The sequence below is a fragment of the Athene noctua genome, chromosome 12 (assembly GCF_965140245.1).
Source record: "Athene noctua chromosome 12, bAthNoc1.hap1.1, whole genome shotgun sequence".
Classification (NCBI taxonomy): domain Eukaryota; kingdom Metazoa; phylum Chordata; class Aves; order Strigiformes; family Strigidae; genus Athene; species Athene noctua.
This window is the reverse complement of record NC_134048.1, coordinates 13276265-13297674: the sequence shown is the minus strand read 5'-3', so window position 1 is coordinate 13297674 and position 21410 is coordinate 13276265. Positions and strand designations below refer to the sequence as shown.

The following is a 21410-nucleotide window of genomic DNA, read 5'->3' as shown; positions in this document are numbered from 1 at the left end:
TTGTCAAAATCCCGCTTTTTCACCTTTTTTTTTTTTTTTTCTCTTCCCCCGCCCATACCGCCGCGGGAGGGGGGGGGGCACCTTCACACCCCCCTCGCCTCCGGGGGAAGGGGATGGGGGGGTGCAGTCGCTGCCCCCCACACGCCCATCCCCCGCGGCACGGGGAGGGGGGGCCGGGGGAGGCGGGAGGCTGCAACCTGCCGGCGGGGCAGGGCCGGCCCCCGGCGGGCGGTCGGAGCGGGGCGGCGGCTGCCATTGGCCGCGGCGCGGAGCGACACCTGCTCGGCTCCCTCATGCGAGTGACACCGGGGCTCGGCGGGGATATTTGAGGCACCCTCCGGCGCCGCCGCCGCCACTCCGCGCTCGCCGCCGCGCCGGGCACATGCGGTTCGCGGGGCCGCGGCGAGGAGCGCGCTGGGCCCGGGTGCGGCACCCCGCGGGGGAGGACGCGGCGGCGGCGGCGGGGGGAAGGCGCGACCATGTGCGCGGAGCTCCGCGGCAAGCTGCTGGCCCTGGCCCTGCTGCTCGCCAGCGCCCGGGCGGCGGCGGGCACTGAGGCCACCCACCCGCCGGAGGGGCCACCGGACAGGACCCCGCAGCAGAAGGGGCGCCTGTCCCTGCAGAACACAGGTACGACGGGGCGGGGGGGGGCGCGGTGCCTCCCTTGCTGTTTCTGGAGCGCCGGGGAAATAGCCGCGCTGAGTTCTGACAGGCGTTTTATTTCGGTGTCCGACTGTCAGGCATAAATCACCAGAGGAAATAAGAGCTCGCTCCTCATTACCTTTAAAGCCCGGCTTTGCCAAGCACGTGTTGCCCTTGCAACAGCCGCGGCAGCGCTCCGGGCGCAGCGGCTCCGCCGGTGCGGAGCGGGGCCGGGGGGGGCCCGGCGGAGATGCTGGGCTCGGGAGGAGAAAGTTTCTCGGCGCAGCGTTTGAAACCGGGTCGAGGAGTGGGGGGACGGACGCGGGAGGGAAGGGGAAGCGGCTGGAAATGACTGGTGCTTTGCCTCCTCCGTAGGGAGTCGTGCAATGATGCAACGGACCGGGGGTTTCTCTCCTCCTCTCCCGCCCCCTGCGCTCCCTCCCCCGGGTATTATCTGCCTAGAAAGAGAGAGCTGAGGCGTGCACTTCGCTGGATCGCTTCCCAGCCGTGCAAAGAGAGAGCGCGGGATCCAGACGCTTCCCTTCCCCCCCCCCCCAACTCCTATCCCCCCCTTTCTTCTCCCCCCCCCCTTTTTTTTTTTTTTAACACTCTCAGTGCTGCGAGACGTGTTTAAACACACACGAGCAGGAATGCACGAATGCCCATTAGGGACTGCCACATGTGAATCACGGCACTGTGCAGTTCTCAGCACGCTGGAGCCAGGACATGTGATCCGGCAAAGGGTTTGCATCCGGATGCCAACACAAGCACTACAGCTGAGCTCCCGGCCCCAAAAAAGCCCAGCTCCGCGCTCTGCAGCGCTCCACAAAGAGCTCCATTTTTCCACACCCCACACCCACCCCACCCCCCCCCGGTGCGTGTTTGCGCAGCTTTTCGCGTGTGGCCGAGACAATCCCAGGAGCTGGCCCCGGGGCTCCCGTGTCCCACCCCCAGATGCACTTCGGGGCAGGTAGAAGGCGGGGAGGGGGGGGGGGGGGGCGGGGAGAAGCGGGGAAAAAAAAAAAGGGGGGGGGGGAAGTGGCGGCAGTGATTTGGTTTTGAGCTGGGGGGGGGGGGGGGGGTGTTGGTGCGTGTGAACTCCGTATCCGCGGCTCCTCTCGTTGCCTTGCAGCGGGTTGAAATTAGACCGAAAGTTGCTGTAAAGACTTGCAAATGGACCGCATGGCAAAGGGGGAGGCTGGGGATGTCTGAAACATGCTGCGGTTCAGAGGGGGATTAGGCTGGCTCCCAAGGGCGAGCTTTAATTAAAGGTACCACTAGGGCACAGAGTACAGGAATTCTTAGCATCCTCAGTTCTGGTCTAAAAGCTGCCCCTGTTTAACTTTATCCTCAGGCTTTTTCAGCAACCACCTTCCCTCTGGCAGTATTACTACATCCTTTTTTTTTTTTTTTTTTTAAAGGACCAGAAGCTGTCTTGTTAAGAATTAGATTTTGGGGGGGTTTTTTGGTGAGTATTAGACAGCATTTTTTCACAGTATTACATAACCTCTGAAAGGGAAGAATAAACATAGATGTAATGGCTAGCTCAGGTAGATCTATTTTATGTACTACATCTATAAATACATATATATTCAGTTGATTTCTGCATAGGTGAGGACATAGTTGCAGCTTTATGCAACACTCAGTGCGAAGGACTCTATCAGTGGGAGCTCTGCCATTAACTTTGTAGGCATCATGACAGAGGAAACCCAGCGGACTGTAAAAAACATTGTGCTAATAGCCAGAAACTAGCTCAAAGTACCAGAAATGAGAAATTTTAGCTGCCAGGGTCCTGCACTTCTCATTTTGGCACCTCAGTTTGATTGCGAGCTTTGTACAAGTCGGACAGCAAAAATCATGCCTGTCCTTTGCTCCTGAGGAATGCAAAAGCGTTAGACAGTTCTCAAGTGAAATAGCTTGACGTAAGCATAGTGGATTTGGCATTTACTTCTTGGATATCACTTTCATAACATAATACACCCAAGCTTTGGCCTAATTTCTGCAAAAAGTGGGCATGCTGTGGGTACAATAACCGTCGTCATGTGTTTTTTCTTTCGAACTGATGATGATAGCAAAATAACTCTTTCCCTCCCCCCCCCCAACCCACCACCAGATTCTATGAACAGTTCTTCAAATTAACTGTAATCAATGCTCATTTTAGCTGAAATCCAGCACTGCCTGGTTAATGCTGGCGATGTGGGATGTGGAGTGTTTGAATGCTTTGAAAACAATTCTTGCGAGATCCGAGGCTTACATGAGATCTGCATGACATTCCTGCACAACGCTGGAAAATTCGATGCCCAGGTAACATGGTGAAATGTCCCACGTATCTGCTTGCTTCTAATATACACTTGACATGTATTTTAGTTCCTTAACACATCTTTGCAAAAAGTTGCCGTTACAGACCAAATTTACTTTTGCACATGACCAGCTTTACTAAGAACTTTTCTGTTGAAGGGTCCAGAATTGGGACCCCAAAATAATAATCAAGCAGCAGTGTGCTGCGAGTCCCAGGAGACAGGCTGTCTCTAGCTACAGCTCCCTGTGATCACATCCTCCGCCTGTACTCGGGATAACTAAATCAGAACACTAACGTAATGTAACGGAACATGGCTTTCGGAAACACTAAGCAGCTTACGCTGCTACACCATGTTTGTTCAGAGCTGATTCTAAAATGCAGCTTGGGCACCCAGTTCATTTAGACGTATCAAAGTATTTCCCAATGTGTAGTTATTAAAAGTTTGTTCTCAAAACTTGCACACAACCAGTACAGGCAACCTCCTAAAGCTTATATGTTCAAATAAGTCTTTGGTTCAATCACTGACGTTAAAATGCATTACTTATATGGTATGCAGTATTAAGTTTGTCTCCTTCATTTTCTCCCCAGACCATTTATGCATCATTGAGACATCCTGTTATTATGTCTTGTAAACCTACTCTTCCATTTCAATGTGGAGGGAAGAGAACATTACGACGGGCCAGTGGCATTTGGCTGGACCATGCAGTTTACAGCATAACTACTAAAAGCACTAGCTACATGGCACTGTTAAAAGCATGGTATAAAGTAGAGCTGCCTTCAGGACTCAGCCTGTTCCATGAAGGATGGTGGGACCACCCAGTAGGAAATGCTTTTGAAATGCTGGAGTTTCAGGCTCTTAATTCTCAAGGATGTGCAAAGGGTCTGGCTAGCCATTAAAATGGAAATTATTTCTTCTGTGGGTATCTGAAAACCTTCAGCTTAATTTCCAAGTGGCTTCCAGAAAACGCTTGTTTATTTTTGCACAATATTCTGTCAGTGAACAAAATTGACCAAAGAAGTAAGTCCTGTTGGGAAGGGGGGGAAACATGCCTGCAAAGGTTGAGTGTAGCCATTGATGCATATTCCCCAGGATCCCCAGATATTGCTAATCAAATATAGCCTGTTTCACGTCCAAGCTGTCTCCATTGCAGTGCAGAAGTATTAAACCCCTGGAGCTTTATTTAATATGGAGGTGACTTTAGCCTCTATTATGACATGGCTTTTCATGGCTCATCTCTTATTATCTACAGTTATTTCAGGCTGCATTAAATGACAAGACTAACACTGGCCACTTTCTGCTTTATGCTCTCCTTCCCTCTGTCTGAAACCTGAGAATTGCAGTTAGGTTTGGTTTATATGAGAATTTTCTTTTTTATCCTTATTTGCCTACTGTGCTGCGTGTGTTTGTTACTGAAGGGAAGGGTAAGTAAGTGCCTTTGGTATGGGGAATAGAAATGGATGATGACTGAAGCAGTTCTTTGATCAGCAAGAAACATTTCTGGCTTAAAACAATTTGAGGACAACATCTGCTTGCAGGTCTGGGTGAATCTTAGTTAAAGCCAGTGGAACTGTGCCAGTGTACTCTTTGGATCAAGGATAACAAGAATTTGGTCTTGGATTTGTGTAAAATAGTCTGAAGCTAATGAAGAGATAGGGGCAGTGCATGAGATTTCCACACACCTATTGCTCAGCAATGTAAAGGGAGTCTGAGCAGAGCTTTCAGACTGCGACACATGCACCATGTATGGCAACTATAGTATCAGACAGTAAAGAGACAAGGAAGGGGTGGCTTTGAACCCAGTAAGCAACTGAATGAAGGAACTGCAAACAGGGGTTAAAGAGATGCTGCTAAAGCAGCTTCCCTGCAGCATTTTTTTACTTTCTCAATTTGATTTTCTTTTTTAGTCTCTCAATTTCTTGGAGCAAACAGATGTCAAGACCCTGTAGGATTATTATTAGTGTTGATTTGAGTCCCTTTTTCAAGAAGTGGTAGTAAAGACTGACAGCTGGGGAATGGGGCAGGTGCTTATCAGATCGTGCATACGTGTCTGAGTTTGCAAACTAATTTTAAAATTAAAAACTAAATTGCAGTTACTGAATGGGTATCTGCTCGTGGCCTTGGGGACCTCAGCCATGGCAGGACGCCCTTTCCTTCGTGTGAACCTGCTGTGCTGCCACCCCAGAAGCAAAGTCAGTAACTTGAGCACTGAATTACTTCAAGGTGCTTACTTTTGCCCTTTCCCTTGTTGGGCATTCAGCTGTTGCGGCAGAGAAAGCCTCAGAATACCAGTGAGGAAGCCCTGTGTGTTCAGCTCCACTGGGACAGCAAAGCTGGGTAACTTGGCATGGTCCTTAAGGGCAGAGAAACAAAGACAAGAGGGGGGGAAAGCCATTGATACCCTTAATCTAACAACCCTTGACATTCTTCCTACAGAGGAGCAGCTAGCTGGGCATAAATCAGCTTGCTGTGCTTAATGGACAAAAATACAGACCTACTCCGTTTCTTTTCTTCTCAGGGAAAATCCTTCATTAAAGACGCTCTGAAGTGTAAGGCTCATGCCTTGAGGCATAAATTCAGCTGCATCAGCCGTAAGTGCCCTGCCATTAAAGAGATGGTGTTCCAGTTACAGCGGGAGTGCTACCTGAAGCATGACCTCTGCTCCGCTGCCAAGGAGAACGTCCAGGTCATTGTGGAGATGATTCACTTCAAAGACCTGCTGCAGCATGAGTAAGTGCCTCCGCACTAGTGCAGTCAGGGGCGTGGGAGCTCCTTCCAGGAGCACGGTGATGCCAATGGGCTGTGCATCTGCCCAAGAGCTGTTTCACCTCCTCCTGGCCTTAAGCATGTCTTGTTTTCCCATCTACCAGACCAAGGCAATACCTCTTCACAGGGGCCCTTGAAGACTAGTTTGTATACAAAGGGTTAGATGTGACTGTGGAAGGAGGTGAAATGGGTTGAAGTTGGATCTGGCTGTCTCTTTGGTCGTTTAGCAAATACAGTGTTGATCTCTGTTTCGAGAGGCATCTCACAATGTCTCTGTGCTTTCTGAGCTCAAAGGCACCATTCCTGACCTCAGTATCTTGTTAAAGATGACAGCTAGAGGAGAAGGGGGAAGAAGGTCTATGCAAAGTTGTCAGTAAGATGATAATTTCTTCTTTAAATACATACTTTCAATTGTCTTGTACTTAATTGTCCCTGAAAGAGCTGCAGTCCCCCAGGTAATCTCCCATTCATCTTATTCCTTATTAATCTCAGATGCTTTTTAATAAAACATGGAGGTATGCAAAATGAAGGCACAAGTCAGATTTTGAGGAGTTCATCCCTCTGACTGGGAACACAGCTGCCCTCCGAGGAATGGCAGTCACAAATCCTGTTTGGAATTGATCAAAGCTGCCCCATGACAGCAACAAACCAGGCTCAAGCTGTTTGTACCAACTCTTTGTGCACAGATGTAAAAATTGGAGCCTGTTTTTCTTGCAGGTGAGCATCTCACCTCCCAAACAAGAAGGCTGAGCAACAGCCTGGCAGCAGAATTAACCTTAAAGCATCTTCCCACCATGCCTCTATGCCTTCTTATCCCTAGTGGGTATTAGTACAGAAACCCCAAATCCCAGCAGTCATGACAGATACTTTTTTTTACAGAATCATTTCTTCTGGACTTTTAGCCTTGCATTTTTATTGGTCTCCAAAGGAGCTGTGCCCCGATTCTCTTACTTTCTGTTGAAAACCACCCCCTAATACTTAAGCTGTAGTTGCAGAGACACACTTTTCCAGTTTACTCTCAAATGCAGAGTCGTTTGCTGTGGTATGCATGAGCTGAACATGGTGGCCTGAAAGCAAGGCCCTTTCCATGAACATTCCTGAGGCTGGGATCAAAGGCATGGCTGGTGGCTGTGCCCAGGAGGAAGGGCAGCATCCCGCCGCCTGCAGGAGAGGCGCCTCGTCCTGCACAGCAGCACCTCTCTGTGGGCACTGCTCAGATGTGTTAGTAGGCTATAAATTGGGTTCTTGGTATCAGTTAACACACACACACCACCCCACCCCCACCCCCCCCAGTCATTTGGAGATGAGAAGAACTATGAAAGTCAAAGGCCTGTCCAAGGAGAAAGTTATCCTTGTTTTACAAACAGGCTAAAGCAGGAATGCTGAAATGCAGCCGCTTATTTCTGGGGAGCTTAACTGGGGGGTTCTCAGTTTGAGAAGAGACGGATCACTCCGCTGAACACCTAGAATTTGCATGATCTCATTTAGTGCTTCCTACACTTCATTTCCATCATCTTGGAGTCGGAGTTTAGCTTTCCTATGCAGGACTCCCCAAATAGAAGTCAGCCAACCTCCTCCCCTCCCCTAAATTTAGAGACCATCTCTGAAGTTTTTGAACTCAGGAACTTGTTCAAGATCAATAGGCAAGTGTGGCAGAGCTGGAAATAAAATCACGTCTGCTGACTTGCAGCCTTGTGCTCAGTTCAGGTACTATGGTCAGGCCAGCTGAAAGGCAGAAGTAAAACAGTGAAGGAGAAATGGGCCAGTATTAATCCGCAGGGCTCTGGCAGACTCTGAATACCTGAAATATTTGGCAGCTGAGCCACTTTTTAGTCATACCAGCAACCTTTTTCTTCCAAAGATTTTTGTAAAGGTTATGCCCAATTTCAACAACTGATTGCTCTCTTTATTTTTTCCTTCTTCTGGATCACTTTATATGTGATGTGCTCAGTTGTCTCTCATCTTTCATTTTATGTTAAAAACTAGGAGCAGAGAAGCAAGTGGCAGCTCTCAGACTTGTTCTCTGACTATTTATTCTGACTGTTTTCTCCCGATGAGTGTTGAGGAACGCGATTGGGGTGGTGAAGTCTCCTCCTGAGTCAGCTGTGGTGGGGTGGGGGTCAGGCCGATTTGCTATGGTGGAAGTGGTGACAGGCCCTGGCAGATTGGTCACTGCTGCATTCCAAGTAACTTTTTTTTAACGGCAGAAACAATCCAAACATGGGAAATATTTTGAGATAGGGGAATAGATGGCTCTCCAAGATTAGTCATTTAAAATGAGTTTAAGCAGTTGGGCAAAGTAAGATCAGGATAGTATCAGACACTGATCATAATCCATTGATTTTCTTCATCTCTTCTGACTTAGTTCATGGGAAGAGATTTAGTCTTGTCCACAGCCATCAGAGCTGGTGGAGGGTGTGCCCAGAAGGTGCACCCCCTCCATACAACCACAACTGCTGACCCCAGGCAGTTCTCCACTTGCACTGTGGATGGTTCCTGCTGTGGAAGACTTTTAAGCACGTCCTTCTGGGCCTGCTAGCAGCTGAGCGGTTGTGTCAATAGACAACATCAATATTGACCCACAAAACTTGTGACCGCAACTATTTTAAAATTGCTGCACTCGGTGACCTGTGGCTGAGGAAGCCAAAATGCCTGCGCTTGGGCTGCCTTGTGCCGTGGGGGCACAGAGGGACGGGTGGGAAGCAGAAACAGTATTTTAAGTACATGGCTCATTTGGAGTCCTTGTTTGGCTGGGAAAAGGTATGTACTGAAAGCTGTACTCTACTCTGTCAGGAAATGCAGAAAAAAAACCTGTGTGTGGGAAGAAACAGTGCCACCAGAGTGGATTTCCATGTGTCTGAGCTCTGTGCAGTCAGATCCTGAGTCCAGACAGGATCTTGCTTGTGGTGGAGATCAACACTTGGTGCTTCAAGAAAAGCTAAATATGATAAGAAAAGCTAGAGAACCTCTAGTTGAGTATCTTTTGCTCTTTGGGGAGGTGAGGAAATGACTCCTCTTGCACACTGGTGATTGGTGTATGCTCTGTACCAGCTGTTCACCTGCAAATAGCAAGCTGTTTGATAAAGCTGATGGGCTCTGGACATGAGAAGGTTTCTTTTGTCATGTATCCTGACTAATAAAGATGAAGGGGCATGGAGAGAGAAAGAGGCAGAAGGTGTGAGGTAGCTGTTCTTGCATTTGAGAGCCCCCTTTGCCAAGAGTGCAGATGTGATATATTCCTCTGGACATTACAGTTCTCCCAGAGCATCTTTGGTGGGGAAGCAATCAAAGGCAGATCCAGCACTTGAGTGAAGCTTCATTTGACAGGATGCCATCATCTGCATTTCTAACAGTGATATAGCTAATTTGAATATAATATATTGTATAATAAACATATAGAATCATAGAATCGTTTAGGTTGGAAAAGACCTTTAAGATCATCAAGTCCACATGGTTCACAATTGCTCTACGAGGCTGCCAAGTCAGTGGGTAGCAGCGGGCTAACACTACTCAACTGTGCTGTGAACAAGGAGGGTAAGGCAGAGAGGCCATTACGCTTGTTTACTGATAAATAACCCTTAAATTTTTTGACTCTGTTCTGCTTCCTTTACCTCTAGGCCGTATGTTGACCTAGTGAATATCCTGCTCACCTGTGGCGAGGAGGTGAAAAAGGCAATAACAAGAAGCGTCCAGGCCCAGTGTGAACAGAACTGGGGAAGTCTCTGCTCCATCCTGAGCTTCTGCACCTCGGCTGTGCATGGTGATGCCATCCTGGGTCCTGAGAAGAAGCCGAGTGAAGCCAGCAAAGCCGCCGCTGGCCGCGGGGACATGCTAGCCCATCCCGACTCCGACCACAGGGAGAGCTCACGAGCATCTAAGGGAGAGAGAGGTACTAAGGGCCACTTGAACGCCCATGCCCGGGTGAAAGCTGGGGGCCACGGTCCCAAAGGGGCACATGGGATCACGGACCGGGCAGATGAACTGTCCGACTTCTCTGACATCCGGAGGTGAAAAAAGGCACCAACTCCCCATCCCCCCCATCCTTCCCCTCCACTGGAAACCTCCTCCGTTGAGTCCCATCTTCCCGTCTATGGACATTCCAAAGCATTTCCCATTCAGAGGTCAAGCACAGGGCATTGCAAGTTATATATGGACCTCAGCAACAAGTGTATATAGTAGCAAAGGGAGAGCAGTGGCAATAGGTTATTGATCCAGCAAACTCGACACTTGAGCAGCCACCAAATGTGGCAAAATGTCTCCGACTAAATTCTTTTCCCCTTTTCTTTGAAATGGATGTGAGCTGAAATTTAGGATCTTGTTTGGGGGTTGTTGGGTTGTTCTGGGGGTTTGTTTTGTTTTTGTTTTTTTCTTGGTCCCCTTGGCTGGGGAGCAGGTTCCAAGAGGGCTCTGCCAGATTGCATGTGGCTGCTTGTGGCTTAGCACCTCCGAAGGTTTAGGGCGCAGCCTTACAGCAGATGGCTGAATTCCAGGGGGATTTGGTTTCTGCCTGTGGCTGAGAATGCAAGAGCTCAAGGCTCTCTATGTGACACTCTCTAATGAAATAGTTACCCCATCTCTTGCACAGGGACCATGCGGTCTGGAGCTCCACCGCTTTCTCTTAACTAACTTCTGAGCCATTGTTCCCATCCTGGTGATGCTGCCTGGTTTAAGTGCCCCCCTGTTTGTTTTTTAACCACTGCATAACTTGACACTTGCTAATCCAGTCACTCCAGCATATTGAAGGCAAGTAGTCAGCTTCCAGACAAGGCAATGTGACTGTTAAGACTTGCACAGTATGGAGGACCCCCAAGAGTGTGCTTGTGGACCTCTGAAAACCCTGTGCATATTCTTTACTTACACCTCCCCACTCAGTGATAAAGGTCCTCCACCCCTATGGACAGCCCAAGGTTGAAGGATGGGCGTAGGCTCAGACAGCGAAGGACCCCAATACTTAGTTCTTCTGTAGGGCTGTGTTGAAGGCCCAGCAGAAATCTGTCTCTCCTCAGCAGGAGCATGGTGTGCTTTGCTGGGGTGTGGAGCCCCACTCTAACCTGCCTATCAGCTGTGGTTTATCCAAATGCCAAAGATAAGGAGAGGGGGTTGACTTGGTATTTTTTTTAATTGCCATGCAGATAATGACCACCAATCTCTGCAGAGTGAGTTACTAAACATGAAGAGTGTCAAGAGCTTATTGTCTCTAAGCAGTTTTAAGTGTGAATGAGGTGTTTGGACACATCTCTCCTACCCCCTATGCAATTGTAATTCTCAGGTTGCAGATCTGCAATCCTATATCCCCAGATATTGTACTGGAAATGGAGGTTACAGCATCCACAGGGACAGAAGGGTGAAGTCCTCAGCTTCCTCTATAGAAAAAGTGAGTTTTCTTAGAAATTGGGAATTGCACCAGGGATTCGAGTCTTCTCATTTAGAAAGCTTGGGAGGAAAGCTGTGGGGGCAGGAAGGCAGTTCAGTAGAGACAGAACGTACCCACTGAACTAACGTACGTCTTGTCGCCTGGTGGGAAGGAGCTGTATAAACAGTAGAGGGTGTTGGGATTTGGCTACAATTTCCAACTCAGATTTTAGTTACTGCTAAATGAACACAGCTCCTAATAGCTATATTCAGGGTTTAATGCATGTATCCACCCGCAGAAGTTATAGGCATTGCTTTTAATAGAAGTCACGTAGGAAGGAAGAGGGGACCGTTAAGTTGAAAAGGTGTGGCTCTATGTGATTGCCAGGTATTTGTTTAAAGACGTGACCTTGATCTTGCCTGATTTTAGTTAAGTTCTGTGACAAAATTTTCATTCAACTTAACTGGGAAGAGGTGGGATCAGGCCAGGTACTGTAGTGGCAAAGACCATGCTGACCTGAGGAGCAGAGCTCCTGGCAGCGGGAGCGCCAGCTGCCCCGTTGGGTTGTAGTACAGCTGTCCCACAGATGGGGCACCCAGGCTGTCCCATGGAGGAGCTTGCCAAGGCTGGTCCGGGCCTGCCTCTGATGGCCAACTCCTCAGCTTCAAAAACGTAAGTAGCTGTTGGTGGTACCATAAGGTTTCTAGTGTGCCTCCATGGGTTTCCTGTGAGCGTCCTCTCCCCCCTTTGGTGGCATACAGTCACCATGAAGAACAAGCTCAAACCAAAAAGACAATCCAAGCGTTTTAACAAGAAGAACAACAAAAAACCCACACCAAAAAAAAAAAACAAAAAACACCAAAAAAAAAAGCAAAACAGAAACAACAATGTAATGTTCTTGCATTGAACTAAAATAAGATCCCTCTCTCATTAGAGGTCTGATTCATCAATGGGAACCAAACATATAGATCTACATCCTTGAATGTCTCAGTCAACATATCACCTCAGCATGCATACAGTTTTATTTGTATTCATTCGTTCTGTGGGGGAACTTGTATATTCCCCTTGTTTAGTCAATGACAGTTGGGGGGGGGGGGGGGGAACAAGCTGTGGGTGGGAAGAATTTTTGTATAAGGCATAACTTTTTTTTCCTCTGTGTGTGAAGATTTTATGTGTTCATCTACTGATTCCACATATACTATTATTGTAAATATTTAACATTTCTATTTATTATAATGTCTCCATTTAAAAAAGAACACTGCTGGCTATGATAATTTAAACGTACGTCATGACCTGTGTTGTATATATTCATGCCACTAGTATGTTTTTTTATGTTTAAAGCTGCGTAAATATAGTTTTATACAGTTCCATAATGTTATTGACAGCATAAATCATTTATTTATTGTTAAACCTTCTTTCATATCTAACAAATAGGGTGCGTTTTACCTGAGATTATTTTATTGTGACATCTACATAGCCTTAATTCTTTATAAAAAAAGAAAAAAAATTGTCCATTTAAATACTGTATGATGCTTTAATTAACATTCTTTATGAACTTGCTGTTCATGAAGGAGGTTTAGCTTAAAAGCCAAGGTATGAATGTTTCCTTTACGCTTTGCATCTGGAATGAGCCTTGTTCTGGAATGAAAATACTGGGAGAAGCAAAATGCCTACTGGAAAAAGATAGCAGTAAACCCTGGAAAATGCTGTCCTAACTTAAAGTACTGAACTAAAAGAAAAAAAAATACAAACTGTCCTTAATTCCAAATCTCTGGGAGAAAAACATACTAGTTTTATCTCATGTAGAATTTGCAGCCAAATAAGCTTGTAAAAGAAAAAAGAAAATGCATATGGCTTTAGACAAAGCTCTGTACCTTTCACACTATTATTTTCCTTAAACACTAATAAATGTTTTGAATAAGTCTGTGGCTTGGTTTTGTTTAGCTGGAATTTCAGATGCTGCAATAAGGCGTAAGAAAAGCCCTCTGAAGTTGGGCCAGCAGCTTCAGCCAAGGGGGGCAGAGGTAATCTGTCTGCTCGTCCCCCCAGAGCCTGGCCCTGGTCCCAGCCAGGCAGCGGCAGAAGTGCCCTGGCTGGGGCAGGACATGGGGACAGAACCAGCCCTTCCTCTCTGTATGCCAGGGAGAGCTGACACAGGGGCAGAGACCTCGTCACTGGTGTGTCATTCCCTCAGGGGAGGGAGACCTTGCTGGCCTCTGGGACCTGGTTTGAGGGCAGAAAGGGAGATGCTGAACAAACTAGAGGATGAAAAACACAGGGAGCAGAAACTCATGCTCTTCTTGGGCTTGGACAAAGCCCCTCCTTGTTTTGGGAGGTTTTTGCTGTAGCAGGAGCCATGGATTGGGTTCACTGCAGCCTATCAGAGCCACCACATCTGCTTTAAATTAGTCTGTATTCAGGTTAGGGAGGGCGTAGGGGGATGCAGGTGCTCATGGGTTTCTTCTCACTGCCCTGACGGTCTTGGAGTACAAAATCCCCTTGGGAGGTTGGCAGTGGCACCATGCTGTGCTCAGCCAGGTTGGCTATAGGTGCAACTAGCTGGGCAGGGGGTCTTGGCTGACCACAGCACCTGCCCACAGGCAAGGTGTTGGCAGTCCTCAGCATGGGACCAAAGCCCTGTGCACTGGATTTCAGCCAGACCCATTAAGAAACACAACGGCAATGTTTTCTAAAAGCTGTAATAGCTGATAAGATTTGTACTGCAATTATAAAAGACCCAGACAGTTCATGCAATGGTAAGGGTTACACCTTCAAGACTTTAATTAAAAATGGAGAACACTCATTTGGCTCTCCCCTGTCAGCTATTAATAATCTATCAATAAGTACCAGCCAGTGGCTTTGTACAGGGCTGTAACAGGCACGTACAGTAGCTGTAATTCCCTCTCAGATCACTCCATCACCATCCCAGCAATGATCAGATACCAAAATCTTAAATGCTTACTGGAGTTTCAGCAAAGGAGAAAAGCAAAATCCTAAGATTTACAAAAAGCAAGCTGCAGAAACAGCACTTTGTGTTGTCTCCAAAGTCATTTTCATACAGCGTCGGGGTGTAGGCAGCAAGGGGATGGGGAAATTATGAGAAAGCACCTCAGAACATAAAGCACGGATTTTTTTTTAAGGCTGCTTGCATGAAAAAGCACATTTTTAACACTCCTTCTGTGGGGTTTAAAAATAACTAATCCAGTTGAAGCCTTTGGATAAGATGGGCTTCACAAGCCTAAATGTGATTTGCAGCAATCTAGGACCTGTAGCATTTCTTTGCCTTTAGGTGCAACAGCTCTTTATAATCCTGCAATGGACTGCCATCAAACACCAACGGGAAAGTACATCTTGCCAGCAGAGGTGTGGCAGAGTTTGGTGGGATGTGATCAGCCAAGGAACAGCTTGTGCTGGTGTTGGACCACTCCATGGCATTAACCCATTGCATTTTTTTGCAGGAGCTGGTCCACACCGTGGCTGTGATGCAGCTAAGGTAATTGCATTCTGCCCTCTACTATCCTCCTTGCAATTTCAACTAGAAAAGTTATTTTTCATCTCCTGATGTGTAAAGTGGTGAGACTGCATTCTGCTCCAAAAAGTGGCTAGATGTAAGTGATGGAGAAGTGACCCTTACCTTCCCTTAGGGCATCACATCTCACAAAACAGCACAGTAAGTAACAAGAGTGCTGACATTAAAAAGTACAGAAGCACAGAGAGAAAAAGAAGCCCTAAAAGAGACTGCAGAGCAGGGACTCTGCATTGCACAACCCTGAGAAATGTATAACTTAAAATATGTTTAATACCAGCATACAAGTCTGCTTCAAGATTGGCGTGATCTTAGTTCGATTTGGTCTGAGTCACTTTACAAGTGAGGTAAGGAAAACCAAATCAAGGCAATTCAAATTGCAAATGCACGTCCATACACAGGTCTCATCCAACGGAACAAATCCCACCAAGATTCATACATGTGGTCCATTTGGATTTATTCTTCTACAGGCTCCCTGTCTAGCCTCCCAAAAGAACAAAATTATTTCCAGATATTGGCTTGCTTAGGCATACCAAAACATTTACAAATGTATATGGCAATTTACATATGTCAGCCCACATAGTGAGCTGAGTCAAACCTACTGCCAGTGCTTCTGCGTTCGTCTTTGCTGGCTCCTAGGTACTGCCCTTCGCTCTCCCCTGAGCCCACGCCTGGAGATGCCAGGAGAGCCGAGGCAGCTCTCTGCTGCGTCACGCCTGATGAATTCATCAGAGCGATCTTCCCAGGTGAGGGAATAGTTAAAGCTTGCTGGGAAGCCTCTCAGCAGTGCATTTTTAAAGCTATTTCCTGACACCTCACCAGAAACACAAATCCCACTCAGTTTTCGCTGCTAGTTATGTTCATGTTTCCATGCTCTCCTCGCAGACTCTCGCAGGAAAGGCTTCTCTCACACCTGCTGAAGTCAGAAATTGCTGCATGCTTCCCCAGTGACAAACACAGCAGATCTCGAGCCTTGGGCAACGCCAGGGCAGCCTGCATCACCCAGACTCATCACAGACACCAGCCCTGTGACCAACCAAAATTGAATCACGGAGGGGACATGCAAGGGGGTGCAGCTGGACCTTCCTGGAGGCAGAAGCTCCACCAGTGCCTCACAAGGTCCCTCACAGGTCTGTTCCTGTGGTCCCAGCACTAACAGGTCCTGGCACAGGGCTGGGGCTAAGCATAACCATATAATTAGTGAAATCCTAACAATTTTTGTTTCTGTACATTTTCTTTAGGGAAAATCATCCCAGCCAGTGGAGCATTTAATTTTGAAATCAAAACCTCATGTCTTTCTTGATTGGGAATGTAAAATGGGGACTTGAGGGTTTAAAAACATGACAAATTATGGGAAGCTGCAGGGGCTAAGAATTCCTATCTCCAAGGATGCCGACTGTTATAGCCTTGACCTTTTCTGTAAATACCATCCTCCCTTATAAAAATGTGGCTTGGAGTTTATTTAGAAATTCTTTTAAAATAAGAAGAAGTCATCTTTGGAGAGTCTGTGAGGTTCTCCACGTAGATGGGGGTATAGCTTTTTTTAAGGGTATTCCTCCACTGGTGGAAAGCAGTGCCCTAGGGGCAGTGCCACTGCAGTAAGTGTGCTGGATACACTGCCATGCACCTCAGTGGCTCTGATGACACCACAGAGGTCAGCTCTGACACATGGTTCTGCAAGAGGAACCTCAACAGGGTTGAAATCAAGCCTGGATCAGCTTACATGGTGCAAGAAGAAAATGCCCCCATGGCACAGACAGCATCAGCTTCCCCAGTGTCATTGGAAACAGCAGCTTATGGAAAGGCTAAAACCAGGCTGCATTTTAACACAGCACAGGATCAGCCCTCCGGTATCTAAGACATTATGGCACATAATCCCCTCTATAAGCCCCGCTTCCATTTCTCAAATTTTCTGCAGTTTGTATCTGCTTTTCTCTATCCCACAATCACACCGGGCTACATTTGTCACCCATGAATAATCCTACTTACATTGCAGAGTCTCTTCCTACCCTGGAGAAAAATGCAGTGGGAGGTGTGGGGAAGCTCAGTGAAAGCTGACAGCCAGGAGAGACTGGGAAAGGCCTACAGAGCGCCTTATTTAGATGTCCTATTTTAAGATAAAATGAAGAGGAACTATGCACATTCAGCATTTTGTTAAACTGACATGAAATCAAGCCACTACGAAATCAGTTTGCAGAGGGGTGCGGTGCACATGCTTGAAGCCTTCTTGAAAATATTATTATTATTTATAATTGTGGTAGCTCCTGGCTGTCAGCAAGTCCCAACCTTGGGGCTACTGATCCATATATCACAGAAGAGAGTCCTGGCCAAAAAGTGATGGAAAATTTCTGCAACTACTGATGATGATGGAAACACTGTTCTTCGCCTCCGCATGCTGGAAACAAAGTAGTGTCTACCTGGGCACTCAGCATTAACTCACTGTACAAGATCCTTCTGAACAGGAATCGCAGGAATTACGTGTTTTTCTCTCAGATCTACCACCTACACTTGCTGGTCCAAAAGCTAACACTAACTGATGATGAGTCTGCAGAAGCCCATTAAAAGCATTTTGACCTGTACAGAAAGAGGGAGTTAAAGCAGCCAGGCTGCCTTGGAGGGGGCAGAGGATGCCTGGGGAGGCTGAAACTGCTCTGCAGCGAGGAAGGGCTCCTGAGGGTCCGGGCAGCCCATGGCAGAGCTGGCTGACTCTGCAGATTCCTGGGAGAGATGTATTTTGTGGCTATCTGCATTACATGAACTAGTGAAAGCTGGCCACAGCTGACAATCCAGGACCGGGGAATGAATCTTGGATAATAATTAAAGGCCCAATCTTGGGTTCACCAAAGCCTCTGGTAAAACATCTTATTGATAATGGTAGGACATTAGGATTAGGCTCCTGCTGGAGCTGGGAATCATTGAAGCTTTCCTGACTACACAGGCTTATCAGGAATAGTCTTAACAAAATCAGAAAATAGATGAGGCTGAAAATAATATGTTCTCAAACATCCCACATTCAGAAATGGCTGGATCTGAGGCACAGGGTTTTTTTGCAGCACTCCCTAAGCATAGACCATTTGCAAACTGTGGAAGAGCAGGCAACCCATAATGTCTTTCAACAGCATCCAGGATGGTACAACACTTTAAATACGACAAAGATAAGACTTGAATGCTGCTTTTAAAAACCTGAAATAAATTTTACTAGGCGTTATGACATTATATATCATATTGCTTGAATCCTGGCCATCCTACACATAATGGCCTCTCCCTTCTGTTTCAGTACAGCCTGGAAAAAGTGGTCAGGCCCCCTCTTTAAAGGAGAAAAGACCAGCTATGCCCTCACAATGCAGATGGTAGCAGTATGACACCATTTATTTGGGAAAATACAGCAATTATTCTGAGCAATAGCACAGAAGTCAAAAACTTGAAAGGGTGGAGTAAAAAGGACCAGGAGATACTACTGAGAATGTGTGATGATGCCATTTAAGCACATAAACTCATTTAGGACCTTGCTTGGAACAAGCTGTTCTTACAGTATTGCCAGACTGACCAGAAACAAGAAGAGCATTAAGGTCCATCTGACAAATAAGTTGGTCAAACCCTCTCTCATGAGACTGCCAGCCAAATTAGTAAACACTGAAGGTCAGATAAACATACAAATGTTGCAACCTATTGGATTCACATTCCTCTGGCGATTCACCTATGTTTTCTTCTGTCAGGATTAAGGGTTTGAGTGGATGGTGGGCAGCTAACAGGAGGATCGTGTTCTCTACCAGGCACAGGCAGGACGGAGAGGGCAGAGGCTGCAATGGAAAGCCTAAGATTCATAGGAAAAAGAAACCCTGGTCCCCAGAGCAACACCCATCCTTATCTTTGAAAGAAAACCATGAATATTTTTCCATCTTTGCAATTCTCTCAAGGATGAGAAATTGAGTGAACTTATCCTTCAGCAGCCATAAAACCTGCCAAGCCGTTACAAAGCAGGTACTACCACTGAGGGGTTGCTTTAGAGCAACGACAGGAGGGAGGGAGGGAATGTGCTGATATGTGTCTCATCTGCAACAGGCAGGGCATGGGCCCAGCAGTCTGAAAGCAAGAGAGTGAGGCACGGTGTTGCTGGATGTACAGCTAGATAAAAGGCACACACTAGTTTAATTCAGCAGCCTCCCCCAAGCCCTCGTCCCCGCGTGCAGACCGCATGTGGCACGTTTGTTGCAGTGAGCACGCTCTGTCCTTAGGGCTGTGACCGGCAGAAGCCACATGTTCTCCAGCTGCTGCGGGATCCAAGGTTGTCCCCTGGCTGCGACTGCAGTGCCACAGGTGTAGCTGCACCATGGTACACTCGTAGTAACGCTTACACAACCCTGGCTCTAATACTCTGAATGACACACCCCCCTATAAACACAGCTTACTCCTCTGGCTTAAATAGAGCAGGGCTAGGCTTAGGGACCCTCCCAGGGGACTGGCAACTCTGCAGCTGTGTGACACAAGGGCTGGTGCCCCCAATATGGTATCTGGTATTGGATAAATCAAAAATAATTCTGACTGCAATCTCACAACCCATCAAAATTACTGCAGAAGCATAAAGCTATCTCCAAACTGTATGCTTCTACTGACCAAAATAAAAGTATGTTGATGTGGTTCATCTCAACTGGATGCATGTTACTGAGCAAGCTGGTTGCGCACAGAGTCAGCAGGGTCTGTGATATCTGTGGCATCAGCTCACAGGTTACAGTAACAGTGCAATAGGACCCTTGTCCTAAATTCATATGAAAATGGCAAAAAAGGATTTAGAGTCCGACAAGATCAGGGATAAAGGTGGAGAATAAAAAATAAAGACATAGAAACATCAGATGTTATCCATAGGACCATGCTGATTCCCACTCAGTACTGTCTGCAAATGGTGCAAATCTGGAAGCAAAACAAGAGAGAGAAGGAGAGAGAGAGAGAATACATCACTAGTTATCCCTGCACCTGCCCTGAAGGCTGGCTTTATTAAATGGTCAGTGAGGAACCAGTTCCCTGCAAGTCTAGTTTTTTTCTTCTGATTATGACCAATTGACATTATTTTCATTTCAGTATCTCTATACCTTATATCTGACTGCAACCTGACATATCTAACAATGGCAACTATGTCTCTAGGGTATTGAAAAGCAAGAGAGAAAGAAGATACGCAAGGAAGAAGGTCATCTCTGCTATGTGTGGCCCTGCTGCTAAGCTTGTCTTGCAATTCAGATGCTTTCAAGCTACAGAAAAGTAAGGAAATAGGATTTATTCCTGTTACAGAACTGTATTTATAAGGCAAATAGAAAGAAAGAAAGATACCAGAAAGGGGGGGCTGCCAAGCAGGGACTGGATTAGCTGCCTTTAACTGTTTTGGTCTGTTTTTATCAGATACATGGAACTGCCACCAAAATAAAGGCCAGGAAGAACAACCCCGCTGTCTCCAGACTCAAGAAACAGTTGCTAAAGCCCATCCATGGTGGGAAAAAAAAAAAGCTGTGGGAGCATTTGCCAACATCTTCACATCACTAGTCAGGAACTGCGCAATCAGCCAGGAGAAGGTGGGTGGATCAGCCCAACATTAACAAGCCCAGCTGGCTCTGCCTTGCACCCTTCTCAATAGTTTCCAAAGACAGGGCAACGTTTTACCATAAAGAGGCCCTGGGGTACTGACGCGTTATTTTATTTCTGGCTTTGAACTTCAGAAACATCCAGGATTCATGGACGTGAGCCGTTGCTCACACCAGGTGAATTTACCCAGGGTCTCTATTCCAGCCATACAACCGTTGGAAAGCTTCAGTGCCTGCTTTCCATCTGACAGCAGCACAGCTGAACAAGAGAGATGCAAAACTAATCGTATGGAGAAGGGAGCCAAAAAGGGATTCCAGCAACATGAAAACCAGAGGGAAATGCCAGAGTCATGCTATCTGGGATCAGTATCTGTGACCCTTCATTTTCCAAGAAGTAGCAACGATAAGGCAGCTCTGTCCAGGTGAAAGATATCAGCAGGGCTAATTGTAGCTGAGCAGACCGATTCTCATGGCAATGCTGTTATCTCCCTGGATTCCAGCTCCCAGCGGCTGCTGTCACTGCTCATAATATCCAGCAGCAAGAGAGAAAAGAGCAGCAAGAAAGGAAGAGAAAAGGGGAGAAAGGAGAGAGGAAAAATTAAGAAGAAAGAAACGGAGGGAAATAACAAACAGAAGGGAAAGAGTAAGAATAGTCAAAAAGAAAGGGAAGGAACAGAGAAGGTATGGAACAAAGCAAAGGCAAATGAGAACCCTTAGCTGCTCCACAATTTCCTCTTAAAGGAATTTCAAGAAAGTAGAGCTGATGGCAGAAATTGCTCACTGTGGGTGGATGGCGAGAGAAAAACTCAACTCGTCCCTTCCCTGAGGAGGTACATCTGCAAGGAGAAACCAGGCATATGTGGAAGACAGAGTAAAGAAATTACTTGAGACAGTACCCCTCTGCTGACTCTGCTGGCTGCCTGCTGCATATAGAAGGCTCAAGAAGTTTAAAAAAATGTTATAAAAAAGGGAAGAATACTACTAATGAGCTGCTAATGAGGCTTAGCCTGTGCATACAGCATAGAACAGAAGGGAGGCTGCTCTGGTCCCTCAAAACTCTGCCCAAGAGCAAAGGGATGTGCTTGTCCAGAAAGAAGGGATGGGAAGAGAAGGGAAGAGACAAGCCAAAATATTGATAACTTTGTGTCCACTGCCACCACATCCCCTGCTATTCCTGCACCCATACACCAATTTTCTGGTCTCCCCTGCCCATCCCTTATAGTGCCCTACTCAATTTCCAGAGTTTGGACAGCCCC

The 21410-nt window shown here is 46.9% G+C and overlaps 1 protein-coding gene across 2 annotated transcripts; it reads left to right on the top strand.

Moving 5' to 3' along the window:
- Positions 1-258: 258 nt before the first annotated feature.
- On the top strand, positions 259-12140 carry STC2 (stanniocalcin 2). 2 transcript variants are annotated; one of them, XM_074915779.1, is made up of 4 exons: positions 259-630; positions 2804-2946; positions 5458-5669; positions 9323-12140. In XM_074915779.1, the coding sequence occupies exons 1-4, from the start codon at positions 480-482 to the stop codon at positions 9714-9716; spliced, it is 900 nt and encodes a 299-aa protein (XP_074771880.1). In that variant the 5' UTR covers positions 259-479; the 3' UTR covers positions 9717-12140. The 2 variants fall into 2 exon arrangements, with proteins under 2 accessions (XP_074771880.1, XP_074771881.1); XM_074915780.1 differs by lacking the exon at positions 259-630 and adding an exon at positions 1349-1612.
- Positions 12141-21410: the final 9270 nt, after the last annotated feature.

Coding starts and splice junctions, on each gene's coding strand:
- STC2 (XM_074915779.1), top strand. CDS start 480: ATGTGCGCGGAGCTCCGCGGCAAGCTGCTGGCCCTGGCCCTGCTGCTC. Junction 2,947..5,457: donor CTGGAAAATTCGATGCCCAG/GTAACATGGTGA, acceptor TTTTCTTCTCAG/GGAAAATCCTTCATTAAAGA. Junction 5,670..9,322: donor AAAGACCTGCTGCAGCATGA/GTAAGTGCCTCC, acceptor CTTTACCTCTAG/GCCGTATGTTGACCTAGTGA.